The sequence below is a fragment of the Scomber japonicus genome, chromosome 11, assembly GCF_027409825.1.
Source record: "Scomber japonicus isolate fScoJap1 chromosome 11, fScoJap1.pri, whole genome shotgun sequence".
Lineage (NCBI taxonomy): Eukaryota > Metazoa > Chordata > Actinopteri > Scombriformes > Scombridae > Scomber > Scomber japonicus.
The window spans coordinates 22,012,826-22,034,502 of record NC_070588.1 but is presented as its reverse complement, the minus strand read 5'-3'; the positions used below and the strand labels follow the sequence as shown (position 1 = coordinate 22,034,502).

At 39.8% G+C, this 21,677-nt stretch overlaps 1 protein-coding gene across 1 annotated transcript; it reads left to right on the top strand.

The window, feature by feature from the left end:
- Positions 1-4,178: 4,178 nt before the first annotated feature.
- dcbld2 (discoidin, CUB and LCCL domain containing 2) lies at positions 4,179-21,047 on the top strand. The gene is made up of 15 exons (XM_053328472.1): positions 4,179-4,498; positions 7,055-7,279; positions 8,722-8,859; positions 12,714-12,765; positions 12,846-12,918; positions 15,850-15,983; positions 16,165-16,205; positions 16,629-16,844; positions 17,622-17,746; positions 18,279-18,426; positions 18,518-18,655; positions 18,742-18,835; positions 18,928-18,977; positions 19,061-19,195; positions 19,961-21,047. Exons 1-15 carry the CDS (start codon positions 4,396-4,398, stop codon positions 20,377-20,379), a joined length of 2,091 nt encoding a protein of 696 aa, XP_053184447.1. The 5' UTR covers positions 4,179-4,395; the 3' UTR covers positions 20,380-21,047.
- Positions 21,048-21,677: the final 630 nt, after the last annotated feature.

The window sequence follows — 21,677 nt, the reverse complement described above, 5'->3', positions numbered from 1 at the left end:
GTAGCAGCTTTAGATTCAGTCACCATCTTAAATAGATTATAGACTCCAGGACGCATGACAGTCACATGATATATGTACAAAACCCTTTTTACCACTGATCAACATTACCCCTTTGTGCCAACACACGTGTGTAAAGACAACAATAATAAATAGTATACATATATATATAGAAATATATGACCCAAAGAAATATAGAACAGACCCTCAAACCACAGTAGAAATACAACAGGCCAGTAGCTATCATATGTTCAGTATGGCTAGATTTGTTTTGTTTTTTTCTCTTTCTTTATTGCGATGTTTCTTTAGTCCAGCACCTGTTTGACATTTATTGGATGTTTATTTCTACTACACTTTTTTTCCTTGTAAAATAAATCGTATTTATGTCAAAGCAACATCCAACCAATACAATGACTATTCTTTATACTGGCAAAACCTCTGGGCTGAAAATGATGCCGGTTTTAAAACTATAACAACAATCAATGTGAAGAAGATGCAGCAAGTCTGAAGAAATTGTAGAATTTTGACCTATAATTACACAGAGTGGACTCAGTGTCATGAATAATTTAATGCAGTAAAGTTGAATATAGTAGCCCTGCACCAAATCACTACTTGTATTAACAGTTTTACAGGAGTAATATAAATAATATACAATAACAATATCAATATTTGTTGAGAAAGGTACTGAATAAATTCAATTTTTTTAAACTGTGGGACCATAACACAATACAATATCATCACCACCATAAACAACTACAAGAATTTGCATATGTACACTTTTCTGACAAAGTCTCAAAAAAGTAATCTTGAGAAATATACTATTTGCTGCAGGTCTGTCCCACTGGCCTGCATTACATTCTGCAAGCATTTATATTATTTTCTCCAAACCTGCTTATAGTATGTTATCTTCATGGGACTTTTAGGGGAATTTGTGACGATGTCACTCAGGATATGTTTATAAGTTCACTTCTATGAATGTATTGGAATTTCCCTTGTGAAAATGTGTGATAGAAATAAAGATAGAGGATGTAAAACAGATAGACAGAGATGAGGGGCGTGTAGGGGAGAGACCAGAGTTATGGACAATTACAGCACAAGTAACTGTCTGGCTGCTTCTCTGACTTACACCCTGCACAACTGCACACTGCACAAAGAGATGTAGAAACACACACACACACACACACAGGCGCACACACACTCACACACACACACACGGTCATCCATCTAGTGTTAAAAAAAAAAGAAAAACTCTGAATCATCAGACATATTACTCACAGGCTACAGGCTAAAAACTATGTTTGTTGCTACAGGTTACTATTGGTTACCCTGACAGTTGCATCACATCTAAGCTCTTTGCCAAGTGAGGCTGTAATTTAGAACAATAATATCTGGATATTTCTTAAGTATCTTGACATTTTTTTTGGATATTTTGAAAATTCCCATGATGTTTGCCAACCAGTCGTTAATCAACCACAATCAACTTCATTTCTGTTTAGTATCACTTTAATAAGTCTGTAAAGGGTTGCCTTTTTACCGAGCAGAAGAAGTAGATTCAGAGCCAGATTTGGGTGCACAGAAAGAAAACACAGAAACACATTACTGGAATAATGCGGGGTGGGTGGGTAAGATATATTAACTTTATTAGCTCATACAATTCTTTAGTCACAGGAACACACGGGAGTTATTACATAAGTGAATGACTATCGACATGAGGATGAGGATGATTTTACTGCAGTACTGTACACTAACACTTTTAAGTATTTATGCGTAATTTGTTCTTAATATGCATGCTATGTTAGACTCACTTTAAGATAAGTTCATATTTTACTCAGTCACCCACTATAAAAAAATAAACATATAGCAGAATTATCACCTTCCTGACAATGTCAATAAAAACTGAAAATGTATAAGCTTTGTGAAAGTGTGAAAGTAGCTTTTATGGCAGAGTTGTTGTATTTGATTGCATTAGGATACACAGGTGTTCCTAATAAAGTGCTCAGTCACTATAGATCCTAAAGGAAATGTGTATGTCCAATATACTTTAAATAAACATATGTAGCCATGTATGTTCTGTATACATTTTAAGTACAGACAAATAAAAATATACTACATTTAATAAATAAATAAATACATAACTAATGTAAATATAGAAAAAAACACTTAAATATAAGGCGGTGCAAAGTACAAATTAGAGTACAATGTGTTAATGAAAGTGCAGGATATCAGTTACAGTATTTGAAATTAAAAGCAGTAACCTTTTTCAAGAGATGAACCATAATAGATAGCACAGCAACACTGTAGGAACTGTACTGTATATACTCATTTAAATAAAACATTCATTGGGAAAAACTGTGATGTGGAATAAAAAAAATAAAAATGGAAAAAAAGAAACAGAGACCTGCATAAACCTTATTTGTGAACAATACTGGATAATATTATAATTTCATTGTTATATTGTGTATTTTTTCTGATCATCTATTTCTTATCTAACATGGAACACTTTAGGTCTCCAGTAAAAACCAGCATCCTTTAGACCACTTACAACATTATGATACTGCTTAATAATTTAACACTGAAATGGGATTGGGACAAAAGGCCAAATTCATGGTGCTGTTGAACATTGGCACAGTTTTTTTTCTTACTATATTCATTTATTTATTTCAAAACAAAAAATTGCTTCATAACACACTACTAATATAAGAGATGAGGTACAAAATCCCTAGTCCTCCTTCTGTGAAAAAAAATGCAGTCCAGTGTTTATCTGATGTTATTATGAGATTTCAGCAGTCTGAGGTCATCACATGAAATGGCCATCTTCCAAACTTAGTGCTTTTAGAACAAAATGTTGTTGTGTGATTATCCCTCTGCTGCGGCTCAGCACAAAAACACTGTCAAGAAAAACACAAAGATGACTGTAACTATGGAAGATAGCCCCATAATCTGATTAACTCACACTGCTGAAATCTCATATTGATTTCAAATAAGCTTTGTATGTGTAAGTTTGCACTGAATTGAACTCAACGGTGGATTTTGTTCCCCATCACTGACATTGTAAACAAATAGTGGGATATTTCACCAGCCAGTATGAAGAAAATGACTGATTATAGCAAACAAAACATGTGTCATTGTACATGTGGCCATCTGAGTATTGTTTTAAAACAGACTTGAAAAAAAAGTGAAACAATCTTTTAATAATAACTGTGTTCAAGTGTCATATTCAGCCATGACAGTGTGACAGTGAGCAGGCAAAACACCAGCAGCCTGAAATTGAAGCAGCTTAATGGGATTCAGTGTTCATTAATTTTAATTTTCCTACTATGATGTCAACATGTCTTTAGTTAAAAATGACACATGAGTCCCCTCTCTCTCTCTGTAGAGAATTTGATTTCTTTATCCATGCTTTTTACTAGTAGTGATTAATCAGAACATGTATTAAGATTATATGGCTACAGTTAAACAGGCACTGTTTAGCATAGGAGCATTTAGCTTTATTGTGTTTTTTTTTTTTTTTTTTTTTTTTTTTGTCATTCTGAATTGCATGTCAGGACCAGGAAGTTGTCCAAATATTTTGAGACAAAAGAGAGAGAGAATTAAAAAAAAAAAAGATATTGATTATTTGGAGTTAAATTGTTTCACCAGTAAGAATGATCATTGTGTTATGTATGAATAGCATTATAGTGAAATAAATTATTTTAAATGATTTGTCCTTATTGCTGGGGCTCCTGGACCCCACTGGCACATGACCTTCACAAAGCGTTGTATTTGTAACTATACTGAACTTCTTAAATCTTGCCACTGAAAAATATGATAATTTAAAAACAACAACAATCAAAACTAATACTGAAACTAATAAAAATTAAACAAACTCAATCTGGAAATTAACAAAACTGAACTAAACACATCGATTACAATAATTTACTGTTTAAAAATAAAAACTCATGAAAAACACAAAGTTATAATAACTGGTTTGCAGATGTTAATAAGGTGGAGCCTATAAGTTTTTTTTTTTTTTTTTTTTTTTTTTTTTAAATGTAGTACTGTGGTGAAGACTTTGAGGGGGGTGTAGATTTGGGATTTTTCAGAGCACATCCAGCTCCAGCACACAAGGAGGAGCCTCCGTGGAGGAAGTGGCTCCACAGCTTGGATGCGTGTGTATGTATGTGTGTATGTGTGTGTGTGTGTGTGTGTTGAGCAGTTACCTCCATAGTGAGAGTGTCGCTAACCACTGGATCGTGAAACGGGAAACACAATACATCCTCGAGAGGGAACCACGCGCGATCTCGCCCCTCGCGGACCTGAAGATTAGTTTTATTTTATTTTTGAATGTTCTTCGGTACAGGTTGAAAGCGGTGCAGCCGGTCCAGAAGCGAGCATTATGCATTCAGACTGCAGGCTGCTATGGGCAGAGCGGTAATGGTGGGCAGGGGACCGACAGGGGCCGGGGTCCTCGTCCTGTCGATTCTCATCATTCTCACCACGGAGGGCTGTCGAGCTCAGAAAGGTTGGTGCCCCGCACAGCTGCGGTGACAACTGGAGGAGTCGTGTGTGTATGTGTGTATGTATATGTGTGTGTGTGTGTTTGTCTCTGTGTGTAACCGAGAGGACACGCGGCCATAGTGGTTAAACACAGGCGTTTAGATGTGTAGAGATAACTTATTGTTGCTGTGCACCAAACTTAAAGCCTACCTTACATGGCCGTGTGTACGTGGAATTCTGCTTGATTTACGCAGCTCGCCGCCGCCCGTCATCGGTGTATTTGGTGGAAGAGTGGGGCAGTTAAACCAGGAAAACCGGTTCCTTGTTGAGGAACAACTGCTCCTTGGAGTATCAGTTGTTAGCCGAATTAAACCGTGGCTTTCAATGAGTTGTTAAAAGCTTAAAGCATAGCCATTTTTAGTTATTCGTGTTTCTAAATAAGCGAGGCACCTTCAAATTGCTTGTTTTTTTAAACGGAGTCTGGTTTTAAGTTGACTATCAGACGACAGCACATTTGGGAGCTTGTGGCCTTGTTTCTCGCTGTAGTTACACCTTTTTTCGCATTTACCGTATTCCTTATATTATATACTCGACCAGAATGATATGTTAGACAGGTGACGGGTTTCTTACAACACACTGAACCTATAAAACGGAACATTTTGTAGGTTTTAAAGCAGACAGCCAACCTCAGGTGCTAGAGATTGGGGGTGGGGTGGCAGTGGGGGTATGACTGTAAACACGTGGACACAGTTTGTCATAACTTTAAATTTCAAATGAATTATCATTGAGTTTCTGTCTTGAAATACCTCGTTTATTTTCAGTGTTCTCAGCAGGTCTAATGATGGAAACGTAGGCTTCATTTCTTATTGAATTGAGTTGTATTGTGGTTTGTTTTTTGACCATGAGAGAGTGACTTTAGGAAGGTAATCTGAACTGAATACCATGCAGTTGTTCACTAACATTTATGAGTCAGAGCGAGGGAAGCAGCTTTTGTTTTTGTCCTGTTCATCTGGATAATGTCCACCGAGAAGCTCTTACGTAACACCAGGCTGACAGAACATCCACTTAGCACCATGAAGCGTGACTGTTGAGTGTTATCTCAGAGCCATAGGGCCACAGCATCAACACACAGAAAAACAAACGTCTCCCCAAAAAGAAGTCTTAGGTCATACGTTTAGTAAAATTGAATTTTAACTGCCAGAAACAAATGCAATCAGACGGCTGCTTCTTTCATGTTACGCCTTGGTCAAAATTAGTTCTCACCAGCACAGCTAAAACTTTTGCATATGATGATACCCAAAACTAACGTAATGCTTTTCTTTCTACTGAACCTAATAACATTACATTTATTCAGTACCCGTTCACCCAAAGTGACTTGCATTTTTATACCCCACATTTGTATGCAGTTTGGTGCTCAGTGTCTGGCACCAGAACACATCAGCCTGTACAGGAGTCAACCCACCCGACCTGATGATTAACAGGTCACACTAACACAAAGAGAAGGGAAGGCCTATTCTACTTAAACCAGAAATGATGTACATACCTACAGAAAGAAACCTAAACAAATCGCATGTTATACAAATCCTTGAAAAATAAAAAAGAAGGTAGATTGGGGCTGCTACTAACAATTATTTTCATGATACTTTAATTTGCTGGTTATTTTCTGATTTAACTATTAACATTTTGGTCTAAAAAATATTGAAAAATGTTTATCTGGCATTCCCTGAGCATTAGGTGATGTCATCAAATGTCTTGTTTTGTCCGAACAACAGTCATAAACCTAAAGACAGTCAGCATATAATGATAGCAAACAAAAAAATATCGCACATTGCTTAAACAGTCAATCAGTTATCAAAACAGTTGCAGAGTAGTGTGCAGATTGATTGATCAACTAATTGTTGCAACCTTAGTTAAGATTTATTACACTGCCTTACTTCCCTGTATGTCCTAGAGGAAACAGAGTTACTAATGGAACATTTATAGATGGACTAGAAGCTTACTGTGTACATGTAAGCTGGTAGGCCCCTCTCAACACATGTGGATACCCTCCTTTTTTAAACCTGAACCTAAAAATACAGAATATTAAAGGATAAGACTGATGATGTTGTTTTTGTCAACAAATCTCATGTAAGTGTATCCCATTTCTGTCTGAAAGATATATATGGGTCACAGATTTGTATTAATTTAAAACTCAATAATTGCGCCTGTACTTACTAGCAAATGTTAATCTATACAGAATAAATAGTGATTTTATTGGGGACTATTTTCAGTCTTGTAATCCACATTTGGTGCGTAAGTATTTATGGAAGTGAGCTGATGTATGTGGTGTAGACTAAATAAGAAAAGTGTGTCTGTTCATTGCAATGACGAAATATATCACCTGATGCTACTGTATGGTTCATTAATGTGTTTTAATAGTTCTTGGAGAACAATGGAGGTCTAAGGCTTTAAGGCAGCCAGTATTTGATCGTAGGAATAAATAATTGTTGGTTTTAGTCTGTAAATGAACTTTGTTGACAATAATAGACTATTATCATATTTATCCTTTAACTTCCTCACATCTGTTTGTGGTGTTCTGCAGGTGATGGCTGTGGCCCCAGTGTGCTTGGCCCCAGCAGTGGGACTCTGTCCTCTCTGGGTTATCCAGGGACATACCCAAATAACACGGTGTGTGAGTGGGAGATCAGCGTGCCTCGCGGAAATAGGATCCACTTTCGCTTTGCTGAGCTGGACATAGAAGACAGTGACTGCCAGGTCAACTACCTCCGCCTCTACAACGGCATCGGACAAGAGAGGAGCGAGATTGGTGAGAGTGACAAGCAGTTACCAGCCTGGTCTTAGTTGGGTGATGGGAAGAAAGTTGCTGCCAAAATGAAAATGCTAATATCTATTTGCTGTTATATCAGCTGGAAGTCCATTAAAGTTAGTAAGAGCACCAAAATAAGTGAGCAAGTCCTCTTAATCTCAAACCAGCCATTTATTAGACAGTATGCCTCTCAGTATCTTCCCTACTCTTGTCACTGTCTGTATGTTTACATGCACAGGAGAAACCAGAGAATTGGTTACTAGGTTACAGGTTATGTCAGGAAATTGGAGAATATATTAACATGTGCTGCAATAACCTGCTAACTGTGAGACCTGCATCACTTTCTGAGAGATACACAGGGTTGCAACTAATGATTATTTTCATCATTGATTCATTGACTAGATGTTTGGTTATGTAAAATGATGAAAAATGTCAATCCCTGTTTCCCAAAGCTCAAGATGACATGCGTAACCCAGCCCACTACCAAAGATGTTCAGTTTACTGTCACCGAGATTTAAATAAAACTAAAGAAACACAAAGAAATCAGAAAGTATTCACATTTTCACAAACTGGAATAAGAGAATTAATCGATGTAAAAATGGACAACTAATTGATTAATCACCAAATAGTTGCATCTCTAGTGATCTGTATTTATACACATAATATATGCCTGATCTTTTAAATAAAGTCCTTTTTTAAAATGTTAATTTAAGGTGAAACATAAACAAAGATGCGTTGCCACGACCACAGCACGAGAAATAATCTTTCTTGTTATCCCTCTGTGCTGTTGTCATAGCAGCACTTATTCTCTGAAGTATTTGCTTATACAATGTTTAAAAAGATCAATTTGCCGCAGCATGCTGACAGTACAGGTTACTAAAGTGCATGTAAACGCAGCGATGTAGTGGTCACATGATAAACATCCAGATACAGTCAGTCTCATGCTGGTGTGCTGATGGGAACACCTCCAATCTGAGTCATCAGTGATTAAAACTGTAATGATAGTAAGTTAAATATTAGACATTGTTCAATATGTTAGCTCATGCTGTGACCTTGCTGTAATGAGATAACTCCATAATAGTTTGAATAAAAAGGCCAGTGATAAATGATATTTAATTGAACAGATTATGGGTTTGCTTTTTTAAAGTTGGTTTGTGAACATTCAAAAAAATTCAAATTCACTTTTGAAATATTTTAATCCATTAACATAATTAAAATCAGCTGGTTATAAGATTGGTGCTCTATTGTTGCCCGTGGTGATGTACATCCCGGTTAGTTATAGCAGCCACTACACAAAGAGTTTTTTATGCATTATTATATGACATAATGAGCATGCTTTATGGTAGATTTTTAAAAATACTTTCTATACTTAACTGGCTTGTGTAACTAACCCAAACCCTTTTCGTCCTGCGTCTCCTGTGTCTGCCTGTGATGTGCTACAGTGAAGTACTGCGGTTTGGGTCTGAAGGTGAAAGAGCTTATCGAGTCCACTGGCAACCAGGTCACGGTCCAGTTCATGAGTGGGACCCACACCACGGGACATGGATTCTACCTGTCCTACTCCACCACTGAACACACAGGTAGCAGCTTGTTCTCCTGTCTGCGTCTCATGTGTTGATCATCAGGCACCCCCCCCCCCAACCCCCTCTTCCCGCTTCTTCATAGGTCCCAGCCTGCAGGGACGGTCATGTGATAGAGGTGTAACAGACTGAAATGATGTTTAGTTGAAGTCATCTTAATGTCAAGCTTGGTTACATTTCTGTTTTGGCCCCAGGTGTAAAGAGTTGCTCTGGAGACCATGTGTGTCACTGATCGAGTTAAAGTTTAATGTGAGGCTGATTACAGCTGTTCTGTTCAGCACCACGTCCTCACTGTCAGCTTATCTAATGTGAATAGATTGTTCTGGAAATACTTGTATACAGGTCAGGTAATATGATTGTGTGTGTGTGTGTGTGTGTGTGTGTGTGTGCGTGTGCGTGTCATCTCTTCATAGATCAGGGTTAGGGTTTATAATACGACCTAAAGCTAGGTGTCATCCTGTGCTTGGATTTTTTTTTCAAGTTCAAACATGAATATTGTGAGAATTGGAGATAACGAATGTTTAGACATTTCTCTCTCACTCAGTGACGTGTGTGTGTGTACTTACATCATGTCAGATGTTTATGGTTGCAGCATTGGACAAAACAGAAAAAAATGACAACAGTATTTCATAAAACATATGAACAAATCACATGACGCAGCATTTGCGTTGCCATATAGTGTTGGAAAAAGTGAGCTGAAGTTTTAGAGAACCTTCTCAACTTTTCTGCTTTGCCTAATGTGTTTAGATTAGTTTTTGTGCCCTGCATGTCAGAGCTGTATATTAGGGTTAAAAGTAGATTATATACAGAACACGTCCCATTGTCCCATAAGCAAACAGTGTGTGCAGTTAGATGACTTGAGCTGAATGGAGGGCTGTGTGCAGTTTTGTGGTAACAGTGCTGGAGGCCAAATGAGAGGAGCATTTACGATGCGGTGTTTGCTTCCCGTTGAGTGTATTTAAACACACTGAAGAGATAAAGAGCCGCTCTGCTGTAAATGTTACATTCTGATCAGCCACATATCTGGGATTCCAGCTGCAGTATGCAGAGTCATCATGCTAATGAGAATCGTCTAAAATGAATGTCTTTTTTTCTCCTGTAAATGATTGAACAGGCAGTACTGAATACAGTGGGGTGGCACCAGCGTGTGTGTGTGTGTGCGTGCGTGTGTGTGTGTGTGTGTGTGTGTGTGTGTGTGTGTGTGTGTAGCTGTCGAAGAAGATTTCTCAGTTGCTTCTTAGAAGTGTCTTAGTCAGGATTTTGTCATATAGCTGCTCATCAGACCTCCCATGCCTACGTGATAATCTGTGAATCTAGACCGACTTTAGTGTGTTTGTGGTTTGTTGTTTTTTTTACTGTTCTTTAAAATTGAGTGCAGCCGGTGAAAGAGAGCAAAGAGGGATGGTGGAGAATGCAGACAGATATTTCTAGAAGAGAGAAGAGTGAGAAATATCCGAAATGCTCGACAAAAAGAAGAAGGAGGAGGAGGAAGAGAGTTGAGAGGAAGTGAGAGAAATTGAGAAGAAAGCAGTTGTATTTTGTGGTTTTACTATGAGGTTTCCCCTCCAGACTTTCTCTAATGTGAAATGATATTACTGAAGAAGTGTGATAGTAGACATGCCCATGTGTTACATTATAATCTGTGAAAACTGTTTGTCACACCCATTTAACACTGTTGCATGAAAGAAAATAATTAGCTGATAACAAGAATTTCTTCCCATACACTGTGATTCGAAGCTGTGAAACATCGTTTTTAAGGCAGTAGTGGAATTAAGCATTTATCTCCCCCCGTTAACAAAAAAATGAAGCACTAAGGCAGGGGATTGTTTCAAATATTACGAAACACGTACTAATATCAATAGAGTGCTTCATTCGATACCTTTGTTTTTCTACTTCATTCGATACCCATTATGTGAACTGCCAGCTGTTTGAAATACACCACAGTGAACTTCACCACCACAGACTGCATGGGTTGTAGCTGCTGCGGTAGTGGGCCGGTCACATGTTACATTAAACCAAAGACCGCTCACAGTGATTGGTCATCATGATCTTCCAGAGCAAAAATGACTCTCTTATTAGTCCAACCTACAGTGTAAAATCAAAATATCCAATTTACAATGAATAGAGAAAAATGTCAAAGTGGATCGGAGAAGCTGGAACGGGAGAATGTCGGGTTTGGTTTGACTTGATAAATGACTGGTATGATTAATTGATTATCAGTCTTGTACTGGAGTGATCAGCCTGCTATTAAAGCACTTGCGTCAGTTGCATGCTTTACTTGAGAGATACAAATCCATTTACAGCCAAAGAACATTTTCTAGAACTTAATAAAAATGCTTTCATTCATCATCTTTGAGGTTTGGCTCTAAAAACAGATGATAAGTTATCAGCACTTCTCTCCCCTCAGAAGACTCTTGCACAATGGTGACAGTTTGATGCTTGATAGTGTGGATCTTATGTGGCTGTTAGAGGAATACCCACCCTGAATTATTGTGCACGGTAGTCCGGGAGACAAAGAAACAACTTCTGATGTCTAAAATTGGATGTTCTTTTCAATAAAAATATTGTTGATGAGTACTGTGTGATTGCCATTTTGAAGGGCAAGCTTTGTCATGTGGAACATTTTCAGTGATTTCACATAAACAGATAATTGAAGCCACAAGAAGAGGAAGACAGTGGCGTGTGTGCAGGAGAGAAGTAATTCTGTCTCCGTGGTCATCTGGGTACGACTGAATCACCCTGGAGGACAAACAAGGTCGTCAGTGAGACCGGCTACAGGAGCTTTTTCCACCAAAGTACTAAAATGTGTTTGTCCACACGCATTTTACTGGTCATGTAACTGATCACGCAGAGGAGTGTGGGTGGACAGTGCACACAGCTAATTTAATCAGTCACCATGGTTACTTTTGCTGGTTGGGGGTATTTGTTAGTTTGACTCACATGGTTGGTTTACCAGATAAATGCTTTTTTTTTTTTGATATGTGGTCAAGACTCACCAGGAACGACCACCTCCGCTCGGTTTTTCATAGAATTCCCAGGAAAACCCGACCCCATCCCATTGGACATGTGGTGTGCCTCATCACTGAAACACTTATGTCATTAGGAACAACTCGGCTCACACATTCTTTTGTGTTGTATAACTTTGACTTGTTTGAAATGGAGCTGAAGTGAGTCGACGGAAAATTAATCAGCCACAACTTTGATAACTGATTTAATAAGTTGCCATGGTAGCAGCAATGGCAGTGGTAGTCAGTCTGTCCAACACGTTGATCCATGGATTGGCAAATTTTCATCATCACCAGGTTGTCATTCACTTTTAACTTGTCCAATGTATGGTAACATGCTAACACTTGTTAACTAAGGTGGGAAACATTGTAAACATTATATTCTTGCTAAACATAATACATGCTATTGTTAGCATTTAGCTCAAAACATAGCTGTGCCACACTGCATTACTTTTGCCTTTTGTAATAAAGGCTACGGGGAGTTTGTGGGCATGTGGGTAAAATTTGATGTCAGTTTGATGGGGAAATAGTGATCACTTTGCAAGCAGAGCAGGCTGATGTCCTGGCTTTTGACTGTTGGGGCAGTTTTACATGCATTCACGTTTCAACTATGTTTAACATCCGACATTATAAAAGTGACAGAGAATCATCATCTTTATCTCTGGCATTACCGCCTCTGCCTTTCGTCTGCCCTGATAGAGCACCCCTACTATGTTTCATATCAAGCCAATTGTAACATTTTTCTGTGAGAAAATCAGTAAACGTAAATAGTTGTGTTTAGCCAGAGAGAGAGAGAGAGAAACAAATGCAGAGAAACCCGCTCTGACACTGTTTGTTTGCCTTTTGCAGATCTAATCACCTGCTTGGACAAAGGAACTGACTTCCCAGAGGCAGAGTTTAGGTAAATAATGTTTGCTTTGTGGGAATATTTGTGCAGTGATCAGGCTGTCTGATGTTTATTGTGTGTTTCTCTCTTCCTAGTAAATTCTGTCCAGCGGGCTGCTTGACATCCACTGAGGAGATTTCTGGAACTATACCCAATGGATACCGAGAGGCAAGTACACACAGTTAATGAATTATAGCATGGAGTCCTCTCTAGAAAAGACATATCACTCTGTTGGAGTTTTAGCTAAAGAAATATTTCATGAGTGATTACACAGAGGTGTTACAGAGTGCAAGGCCCTCCCTCATAAACAATCTTCAGTTTATTTCAAACATGGGCCTGCAGAGAGCACACAAACCCGACAACACACAAATTGCTGCCTGTGTTAGTTTGCCGTTCTGTACTTAAAAAAGAGAGGAGAGGTAACAGATTCGTTAACAGGTGTCAGGAGTAATTTTCTGTATTCACACACAATTTTAACTTGTGTATATACAGGAGAAACACTCGCACTTTAGAGCCCGGCTGTTAATCCACGCTCATTCATTGTATATGGGAAGCTACTAATTTGCTGCATAAAGCATGCTGGGATACCTCGCAATCCAACCCAAGCTGGTGGTGAGATGAGAAGGTGGAACAAATTCAAAAATGAATAAAAGAATCATAATTTCATGGGGTTTATTTTAGCAGATACCAGTTCATTAAAATAAGCTTGGATCAGCCCCAACTTTGATCCTAAGTCAGGACATCCCTACATACACATTATATATATGTGTGTGTATGTGTGTGTGCTTCCATAGTGTTGGTAGCCATTGTCCCAGATGAGTCATAGTGCCCACCAGTCTCCTGCTGTTTGATCGTGATTCCCAATGTAACCCCACAGGAACCGCCAGACCATCAGCATTTGCTTACTCATGCCGTTATGACCTTGCTCCATTACTTTTGTCTTTTGTCACCATCTACTTCTGAGCTGCAAGTCTGCATATCTTTCAGTTTGACTCATTGAAGGCTTCTCCCTCTTCCTTGTGTAAACGGGCCCCTCGCTCCGTGGTATGCTAGTCCTGGACTGATGACCTCACAGCGCCCCCGCTGCGCGTGAGGTCATGGGCGCCGAGTCTCCGGCTGGTGACTTCATGCTAGGAGTTTGGGGTTGTTGAAGGAGGGAGGGGTGTTGGCTAGCCGATGGAGGACAGGGAGGAGCTGCGGGGTGTGCTTCAGGGAGTGAGGTGCCCCACAGGAACAGAGGAGGGGCTGGGTCAGGGGGTGAAAGGGAGGTGAGATAATAGTTTGGCCGAAAATAATAGCCCTCTAATCCAGTCCAGCTGCAAGAGGGTGCTGAGCAGAGCCATGCGTGTAAGTGTGTGTGTTCTGGAGAGTGAGTCAGTGTGATTGAGAAGTTGGAGAAGACCTTTGTGTGCATGCCTGGGTGTTTTGTTTTTTGTCTTTTAATTGTTTTGCCTGTGACTGATTCATGCTTGTCTTTTTAGGGGTGTATGTGTGTCCCAACACTGAAGTATGCAGAACAGTACTGTATCAAGCCTACATAATCGGCATAATATTACAGTCTCTGTCACACAGTTGCCCCACCCTGACCAGACCCTGCAGCTTGTTCTCTCTTCTTAAAATGTAATCTTCTTTTTAATTAAAAAATGTAATTGCCACATCCAGCTTATCTTATGTATGTATGTAAATGTGGTTTGCTCTGTTGGAGGCAGGGTGCGGTGGTTTGGAGCAGTACTTGGTGTTTGTGTTAGTGGTTTGAGTATGGCGCTCCGTAGGATGTGGTGTGTGCTTTTGGGAAGTTTAAGAGTCACAGGGCAAGTGTTGATTGCTTGTGGCAGCACTGACTGCTGTATGTGTGAGAATAAATGCATATGTGTATGCATACTCGTCACTGGGTCACCCCAGTTTTCACACAAGCTTGTCAGCTGTGGATTCCAGTGTAGGCTTTTTTCCAGTAATAAATTTCCACCTCACTCACCCAGCTGTTCATGGGAAGGAGCTTGTGGCCACAGTGGAATCAGGCTTTTGTCTGTTTCTCAGTGATGTGGCAGCAGGTTTGGACTGGAATGCGGCTGGCGGTGAATCATTACCAGTGCCACTCAGTATTCTCTCTACAGAGCAGTGACATCATGCTGATTCATCAGCATTTAACTGCCACAGTCTGAAGGTTAAGAGTTTGCTCTCTGTGATCACACATAAAGACAGTGCTGCCTGACTTACCTGGAAATGGTCCTAGTTTTGCACTGCTACCTATTACAGTTGTTCCCATACCAGTATCAGTATCAGTGAATGCCTCCGATCCTACCTAAAATGCTGGATCATGTATCGGCAAGTACACATATCTATGCACCAATCTGATAGCACCTAATTTAATAACAGCAATATTTTACACTGGAAAGTCCCTCCAGTAAAAGGACAACCTGTACAGTATGCAAGGCTTTAGTTTTGATGGCTCGTACTGGTGTTTTAAATTTCAACACCAGCAATCCTATAAAGCATTTTAAGATGCATCACACAAATGATAGTAATCACAGGGACAAGCTGAAATGATAAGTGTGATATTCAGTTAATGGTTCAACAGGAAAAAAAGCACTATTTTGATAATTAATTAATCATTTCAGCAATGTTTTAATTAATCAAATCAATCTAAGATTCTACATCCATGCTCCGTGAAGCAGCACCAACGATAAGGCACAGCACTGCTTTGAGCTAAATGCTAATGTCAAAATGCTAACATGCACACAATGACAATTAATAAAGCGTGCTAAAATGTGCTCATAAGAAATTCTTGGCCCCCTTTCTAATAGCTGTTCAGACTTTTCACTAAAAAACTACACATCTATACTTCATTAAATTTATTTTCAACTACACAAGAGGTAAAGTGAGGGATCATAAACACACATCAAAATAGTGTCTTGAACAAAACTCTGACTTTATAATGTGTTGTAAGTCTAATATGCCTAATATTCACAGCTCATCACATGAGCAGATGACAGCACAAATACAAAGGAGTTTTAGTTTGTGTGGCTTATTTGATGTAATAGGAATGTGCATATCCAGAACCCCTCATTTTAATTTCACTCCTCTCCTTTCATTCTGCAGTCGTCTCCTCTGTGTGTGGCAGCCATCCATGCAGGTGTAGTATCCAACGCTGTGGGAGGGAAGATCAGCGTGGTCAGCAGCAAAGGCATCCCTCACTATGAGAGCACACTGGCTAACAATGTCACTTCCACTGGGTAAGAGCTGCAGGCTCTACAGCACACAAACCTACCACACTCTGATCTTCATGTACTTTTGGTGTATGACTCCTCCTCATCCTGTGTACTTGGTGCTTGTTGTTTTTGGTTGTATCCTTCATTAGCTTTTAATTTAGCATATTCTTGATGGTCTAATCTCACCCATCTCTTCCTTCCTCAGAGGAACTTTGTCAAACAGTCTCTTCACCTTCAAGACCAACGGTGAGTTGTTTTTTCACTCAAGCGCCGTTAAGAGCTGTTTTGCTGGGGGAAGTCCTGTAAATGTAATTATTACCATCAGCATCTGTAATTTTAATTAAGTGCAGATCTTGCCATGACTGTAATTTTTTATTGGTCTGCAACAAAAAAATCTGGAGGAAATTACTTTGTGTTTTAACACAGCTTCACAGTTCAAACGTGATTGCTGTTAATGTCTGACCTGAAGTCTCTAATGTAGACACAGGCAGAAAAACTCAATTGTACATCTGGACTACTGTGTCTGGGTTATGAGCAGGAATCCTTTATTCAAATGGACCTCTGGAATTATTTAGAATGATGTTCAGGCCTTGTGCACTAAATCTAACTGAATTTCCTCAACAGTTATTCTTAACATTAACGATGGTGCTGACTTCCCTGTGCTTGCAGGCTGCTATGGAACTCTGGGATTACAGTCCGGCGGTGTTGCAGACACTCAGCTCTCTGCTTCGTCTGAGTGGGAGTGGAACAACATCATTGGTCAGCACAGTGTGTGGGCGTCATCAGGGGCACGGCTAAAAAAGGAGGGGCTGCCTTGGGCGCCTTCTCAGAGTGACCAACAGCAGTGGCTGCAGGTCGATCTGAAGAGGGAGAAGAAGATCACAGGTACACTAGACATTCATATACAAACACACACTCACTGGTATTGCTATACACTTTAACAACTATCTTGAATTGATCTTTAATTAAAGGGGACATATCATGCACATTTCCAGGTCCATTTCGATATTCGGGGGCTCTGCTGGAATACCATTGCATCATTTACAGTTCAAAAAAACTTCTTATACTGACTCTTTATGCAAACCCCCCACTCTGTTGTGATTGGTTAGTGTCCAGAAGTTGACTTTCACATTGTTAACGTAGCCTCCAGAAGCTGAATAAACAAACAGTAGTAGTAAGATTTCACTTCTTTTTCTCATTCTCAACTCAAAATACAAACTTCTCAAGTCCACTCTGAAATAATAATAATAATAATAACAATGAAGTGAACAACACACACAACTCGTGGAAAAACCTTATCCACAGTCTTAGCAACAAAGGCTACATGAAGGAACATTTTATTGGCATGTGTGAACAATATGATGTCTGTTCAATGGGGAAGTAGAAGTAACAGAGTGTTCAGAGGAGACTGAAGCCTGAGCTTTTGTCTTTCAGGGATCTTTTTACATATGTCTACCTTATGTTTTGGACATTGGACTATTTTAATATTGACATCTGACATCATGACAGCATAAAAATGACAGAAAATCACCAAAAAGCATGATATGCCCCCTTAAGTAAGCTCAGAATAAGGCTTTCCAGGAAAGTGTTGCCCCTGGTTTAACATACTAAACTCACAGTCAAAGCTACTGTACATCATCTGTTTCTCTGCTGTCCATCAAGGCATCACCACCACCGGCTCTACCCTGAGGGAATACCCGTACCATCTTTCAGCATACCGGGTCCGGTACAGTCATGACGGCCAGCAGTGGTACGGCTACAAAGAACCTAATTCTACACAAGACAAGGTAATACAAGCACAAAATCAATAAACCCTGCCCGCTCAACAATTACGTCACTGGCTTTCATGTCTTTTTTTTTTTTTTCAAATTGGTGCAAATTGACAAAAATGTCACTCTAGAAGGCTGCAGGGACACATACTTGGACTGTTTCCATAGTAACTAGTATTGATGAAGGGATGTTTATGGCAGGAAATGGGAGCAGTCAGTGGTTTGAGTTAAGTGCTGTGGTAGACAAATCAGGACACTTGGGCATTAATAATGAATGGATATGGATTTAGTGGCAGGGTTGTAAGGCTGGAAGTGCTGTCTATGAGCTGCTATCTGCTGGAAGTCTTACAGGCTCTTTTTGTGTGGAGGAAAGTAGTTATTAGTTTGCCAAGTTAGGAATTAATCGGCTTACAGCTTATTGTGGATTTGTTCAGTCTGAAACAAGACTTGCTCCGGTGAACATTTTTAAATTCTTAAGCACTACTACTGGCCTACAACCGGGGTTAAATCACTGGCACAAATAAGAGTGTTTGTTCCCATGTTGTGGTAGATTTTCCGAGGCAACACCAACTACCTGGATGAGGTCAGGAATAACTTCATCCCTCCAATCAAGGCCCGCTTTGTGAGGATAAATCCAACCTCATGGAACCAGAGAATCGCTCTCAAGTTGGAGCTGCTTGGCTGCCAAGTTCCTACAGGTAAACGGGTATCATATTTTAAGTTCCAAATAAATTCAACATTTTCCATCCTTTTAAATCTAAGATGTTCGTTTTTATTTATTTTCGACAGTGAGGTGGACCCCTGAACCGAGGTCCCCCTCTCGTTTCACTCCACCTCCCGTCAATAAAAAACGGCCACCTCAGCTTAACCAGACCACACACACCCCAGATATCAGAAACACCACTATGCCTCCTCACACAGGCAAAGGTGCGTCAGATTTTTGATACAGCTCGTTTCACCCCTTTATAGTGATGTTGGTCGTCTGGTGTTCATTGTAGTGGTTTTGCTCTTAGATGTGGCCCTGGCAGCAGTTCTGGTGCCCGTGTTGGTCATGGTTCTGACTGCTCTCATCGTGATTGTGGTTTGTGCGTGGCACTGGAGGAACAGGTACGTCTTCTTCATGAGTACTTGGAGTCTTGTAAAAAAAAAAAATAATAATAGCGTTGCCCTCCATGACTTAAATATTTCTTTCTTTATAGAAAGAAGAGTTCTGAAGGAATGTATGATCTTCCACACTGGGATCGTACAGGTAGGTCATGGCTCTGCAGGATAGCTTATTAGTTCTGTTTCATGAGGGGTTTCTAGTTACAACTCGCTGTGAACTTGCTGCAGACTGGTGGAAAAGCATGAAGCAGCTGCTGCCATCCAAGATGGTGGAGACGGACGATTCAGTTCGGTACAGCAGCAGTGAGGTGGGCCGGATAACTGGGAGAGGTGCTGTACCCCGACTACACGCTGAGCCTGCAGGTACATCCTCTTTATTATTATAACTGTTGAAGCTTATTTGGTGGTTTGATATATTAACCAAGACTCCAGGTGAGTTAAACAGCACCTGACATGGACACATACCACCCCAACACTGCAGTTTACATCTTTATAGATTACCTTTTTAAATGAACTGTCAATTCATGTATTTTTTTTCTTAAGTATTTTCGCTTTCTATTATCAAAGTATTTGCACACAATAAAGGCATAATGTTTTATCTGTTATTGTAAAACTAGGCAGATGTGAACAGACCTGATGTCTCTGACAGTTGAGTATAAATAGATATGAGCACAGCCTTAATTATCTTTTTACATATTGATAAGGTTTTATTCTGCATTGCTCTTTAAACCAAATCTAGATTTAAGACATTGAAGTTATTCATCAAAATGAAGTTAATAAGCCTTTGATGGGCATTTTACTGATAAACCCCGTGTATGGTCTGGTCTGGAGTACACATGAGGTTTACATTAAATTTTTATAAATACTAGTTTGAGTGTATAAAATGGTGTACTTATGTGTTTGTGTGTTACAACGTTTATGTCTCTGACCCTGTGGCGTTGCTGCAGCAAAGTGATAAACTATAGCTTCCATGCATACAGTATTGTTTCAATACACTGCTCTTATAGAGAATTCTACATGAAAATCTGCATGTCTGCATTGTTCTTCTTGTGAATTGTTGATCATTGCTGACAGTGTAGAGAACATGTAATCTATGAAGTATAAACTGTTATTATACTCTCTTTTCAGAATACGCCCAGCCCCTGGTGAGTGGTGTTACAACATTGGGTGCGCGATCAACCTTTAAACCAGACGAGGGGCCTGACCCAGGATACACAGATCCTGACCTGTACGACGCCCCCATCTCACCAGACATGTACCACGCCTATGCAGAACCCCTGCCAGCTTCAGGAGCTGAATATGCTACACCTATTGTGGTGGATATGGGCTGCCACCCATCAGGGGGCTCCTCTTTGAACCAGCCTTCCACAGTGTGTAGTTTCATGGGTGCTGGGCCCACCTCCCTGCTCACACGGACAGACAGTGGCCACTCAGGGAGGTTGGCGTATGATACGCCCAAAAATGCCACTGGACAGGCCACGCCTACTGAGGACCTGACCTATCAGGTGCCTCAGAGTAGCACTCAGAAGCAGACGGAACAGAGCTAAAGAGCTGTGAGTCGGGATGCACATGGCCTTAATCTGCCCCTCTCTGCCACCGCAACCTAACAGGCAAAGAGGGTTGATAGAAGAGGAGGAGGTGTGAACCTGTGAGCCCTGGAGACGGGGCTCGAGCCTTGAATGAACACTACCTTAGCTTTAGATTCATCTGGAGATGTCTGTATTGCCTAATTGTTTCTGCATGGCCACAATTTGCTTGTGTAGTGCCATTACAGTCCTATCACTGAAACCACAAAGATGAATGTGTTTGTGCCAGACGTGAGAGTCAAAGTTGGATGGACGGAGGATGGGGGAAAAAAAAGAAGAGAGCTGACTACTATTTGATAAAGACTTTGTCCCTGTTCTGTGATTTTTAACTAGTTCATGCATTATTTGAAACTGTGATTTCCATTATTCCATTATTATTCTGTTACATACTGAACCAGGTTCAACTGAACTGTATACGGTGAGTTACATTCTTCAAATCTGAGGGTGATCTTATTGAATTGATTGCATGTTACGTAGCCCTCACCCAAGGTCAAAGAATTCCTCCTTTCTTGAGAAACTCTAGTTTTCCACGGTACGTTTTGTCTTACCTTGTTTTAAAAGCATGACTTGAAATTGTGTATAGTTCTTGTAATTCCATTATTGCAAACCTGTTAAAATTCTCAAATGATTTTATTTATTTTTTATTTCACATCCTGCTGACAAGGAGATACTCTTTAAGAAAATTGCCCACCGCTGCCATCACAGATTACAGATCAAAGACGTGTGGTTGCACTGTTGTAATTGGGAACACTGAGGTTTGCGGCTTGTTCGCGGCTGATGAACACTGTTTGTTTGTTGTGTGTGAACTTGAATAGGCTGATCGGGAGGATCGATCCAAAGAGAAAATACTTCTTGTAGTACTGAAGACCAAATGTAGCCTTTTCTGTTAACACAATATTGATTAGCAGCTGATCCAATGTTCACGATGGTGCCAACATCAAAAGTTTAGCCAAATACACGTTAAAACAGTCTTAATGTAAGTAATGCATCATTTTTCAAAGCTTAGTGGGCGATGTGTCCTAGCAAAAAGGTACAGAGAAAAATGGGATAATTAGTTAGAAGCTGATAGTTTGGTAGTAACTGAGTTTCCTGTATGTTTGTCCTGAAATTTTTAAACATTTTTCTTGCATCGTGTCTGTCTCGTGTTGAAATGGGTGTTCGATCTGTCGTAATTGGGTGTGACTTGTTACTTCCTTGTGTCTGTGTTCTTTTTGGACTGGTTATCATATGGCTTATAGTGGTTGTAGGACATGTTTGTC

Coding starts and splice junctions, on each gene's coding strand:
- dcbld2 (XM_053328472.1), top strand. CDS start 4,396: ATGGGCAGAGCGGTAATGGTGGGCAGGGGACCGACAGGGGCCGGGGTC. Junction 12,919..15,849: donor TACCCAATGGATACCGAGAG/GCAAGTACACAC, acceptor TTCATTCTGCAG/TCGTCTCCTCTGTGTGTGGC. Junction 15,984..16,164: donor AACAATGTCACTTCCACTGG/GTAAGAGCTGCA, acceptor TTCCTTCCTCAG/AGGAACTTTGTCAAACAGTC.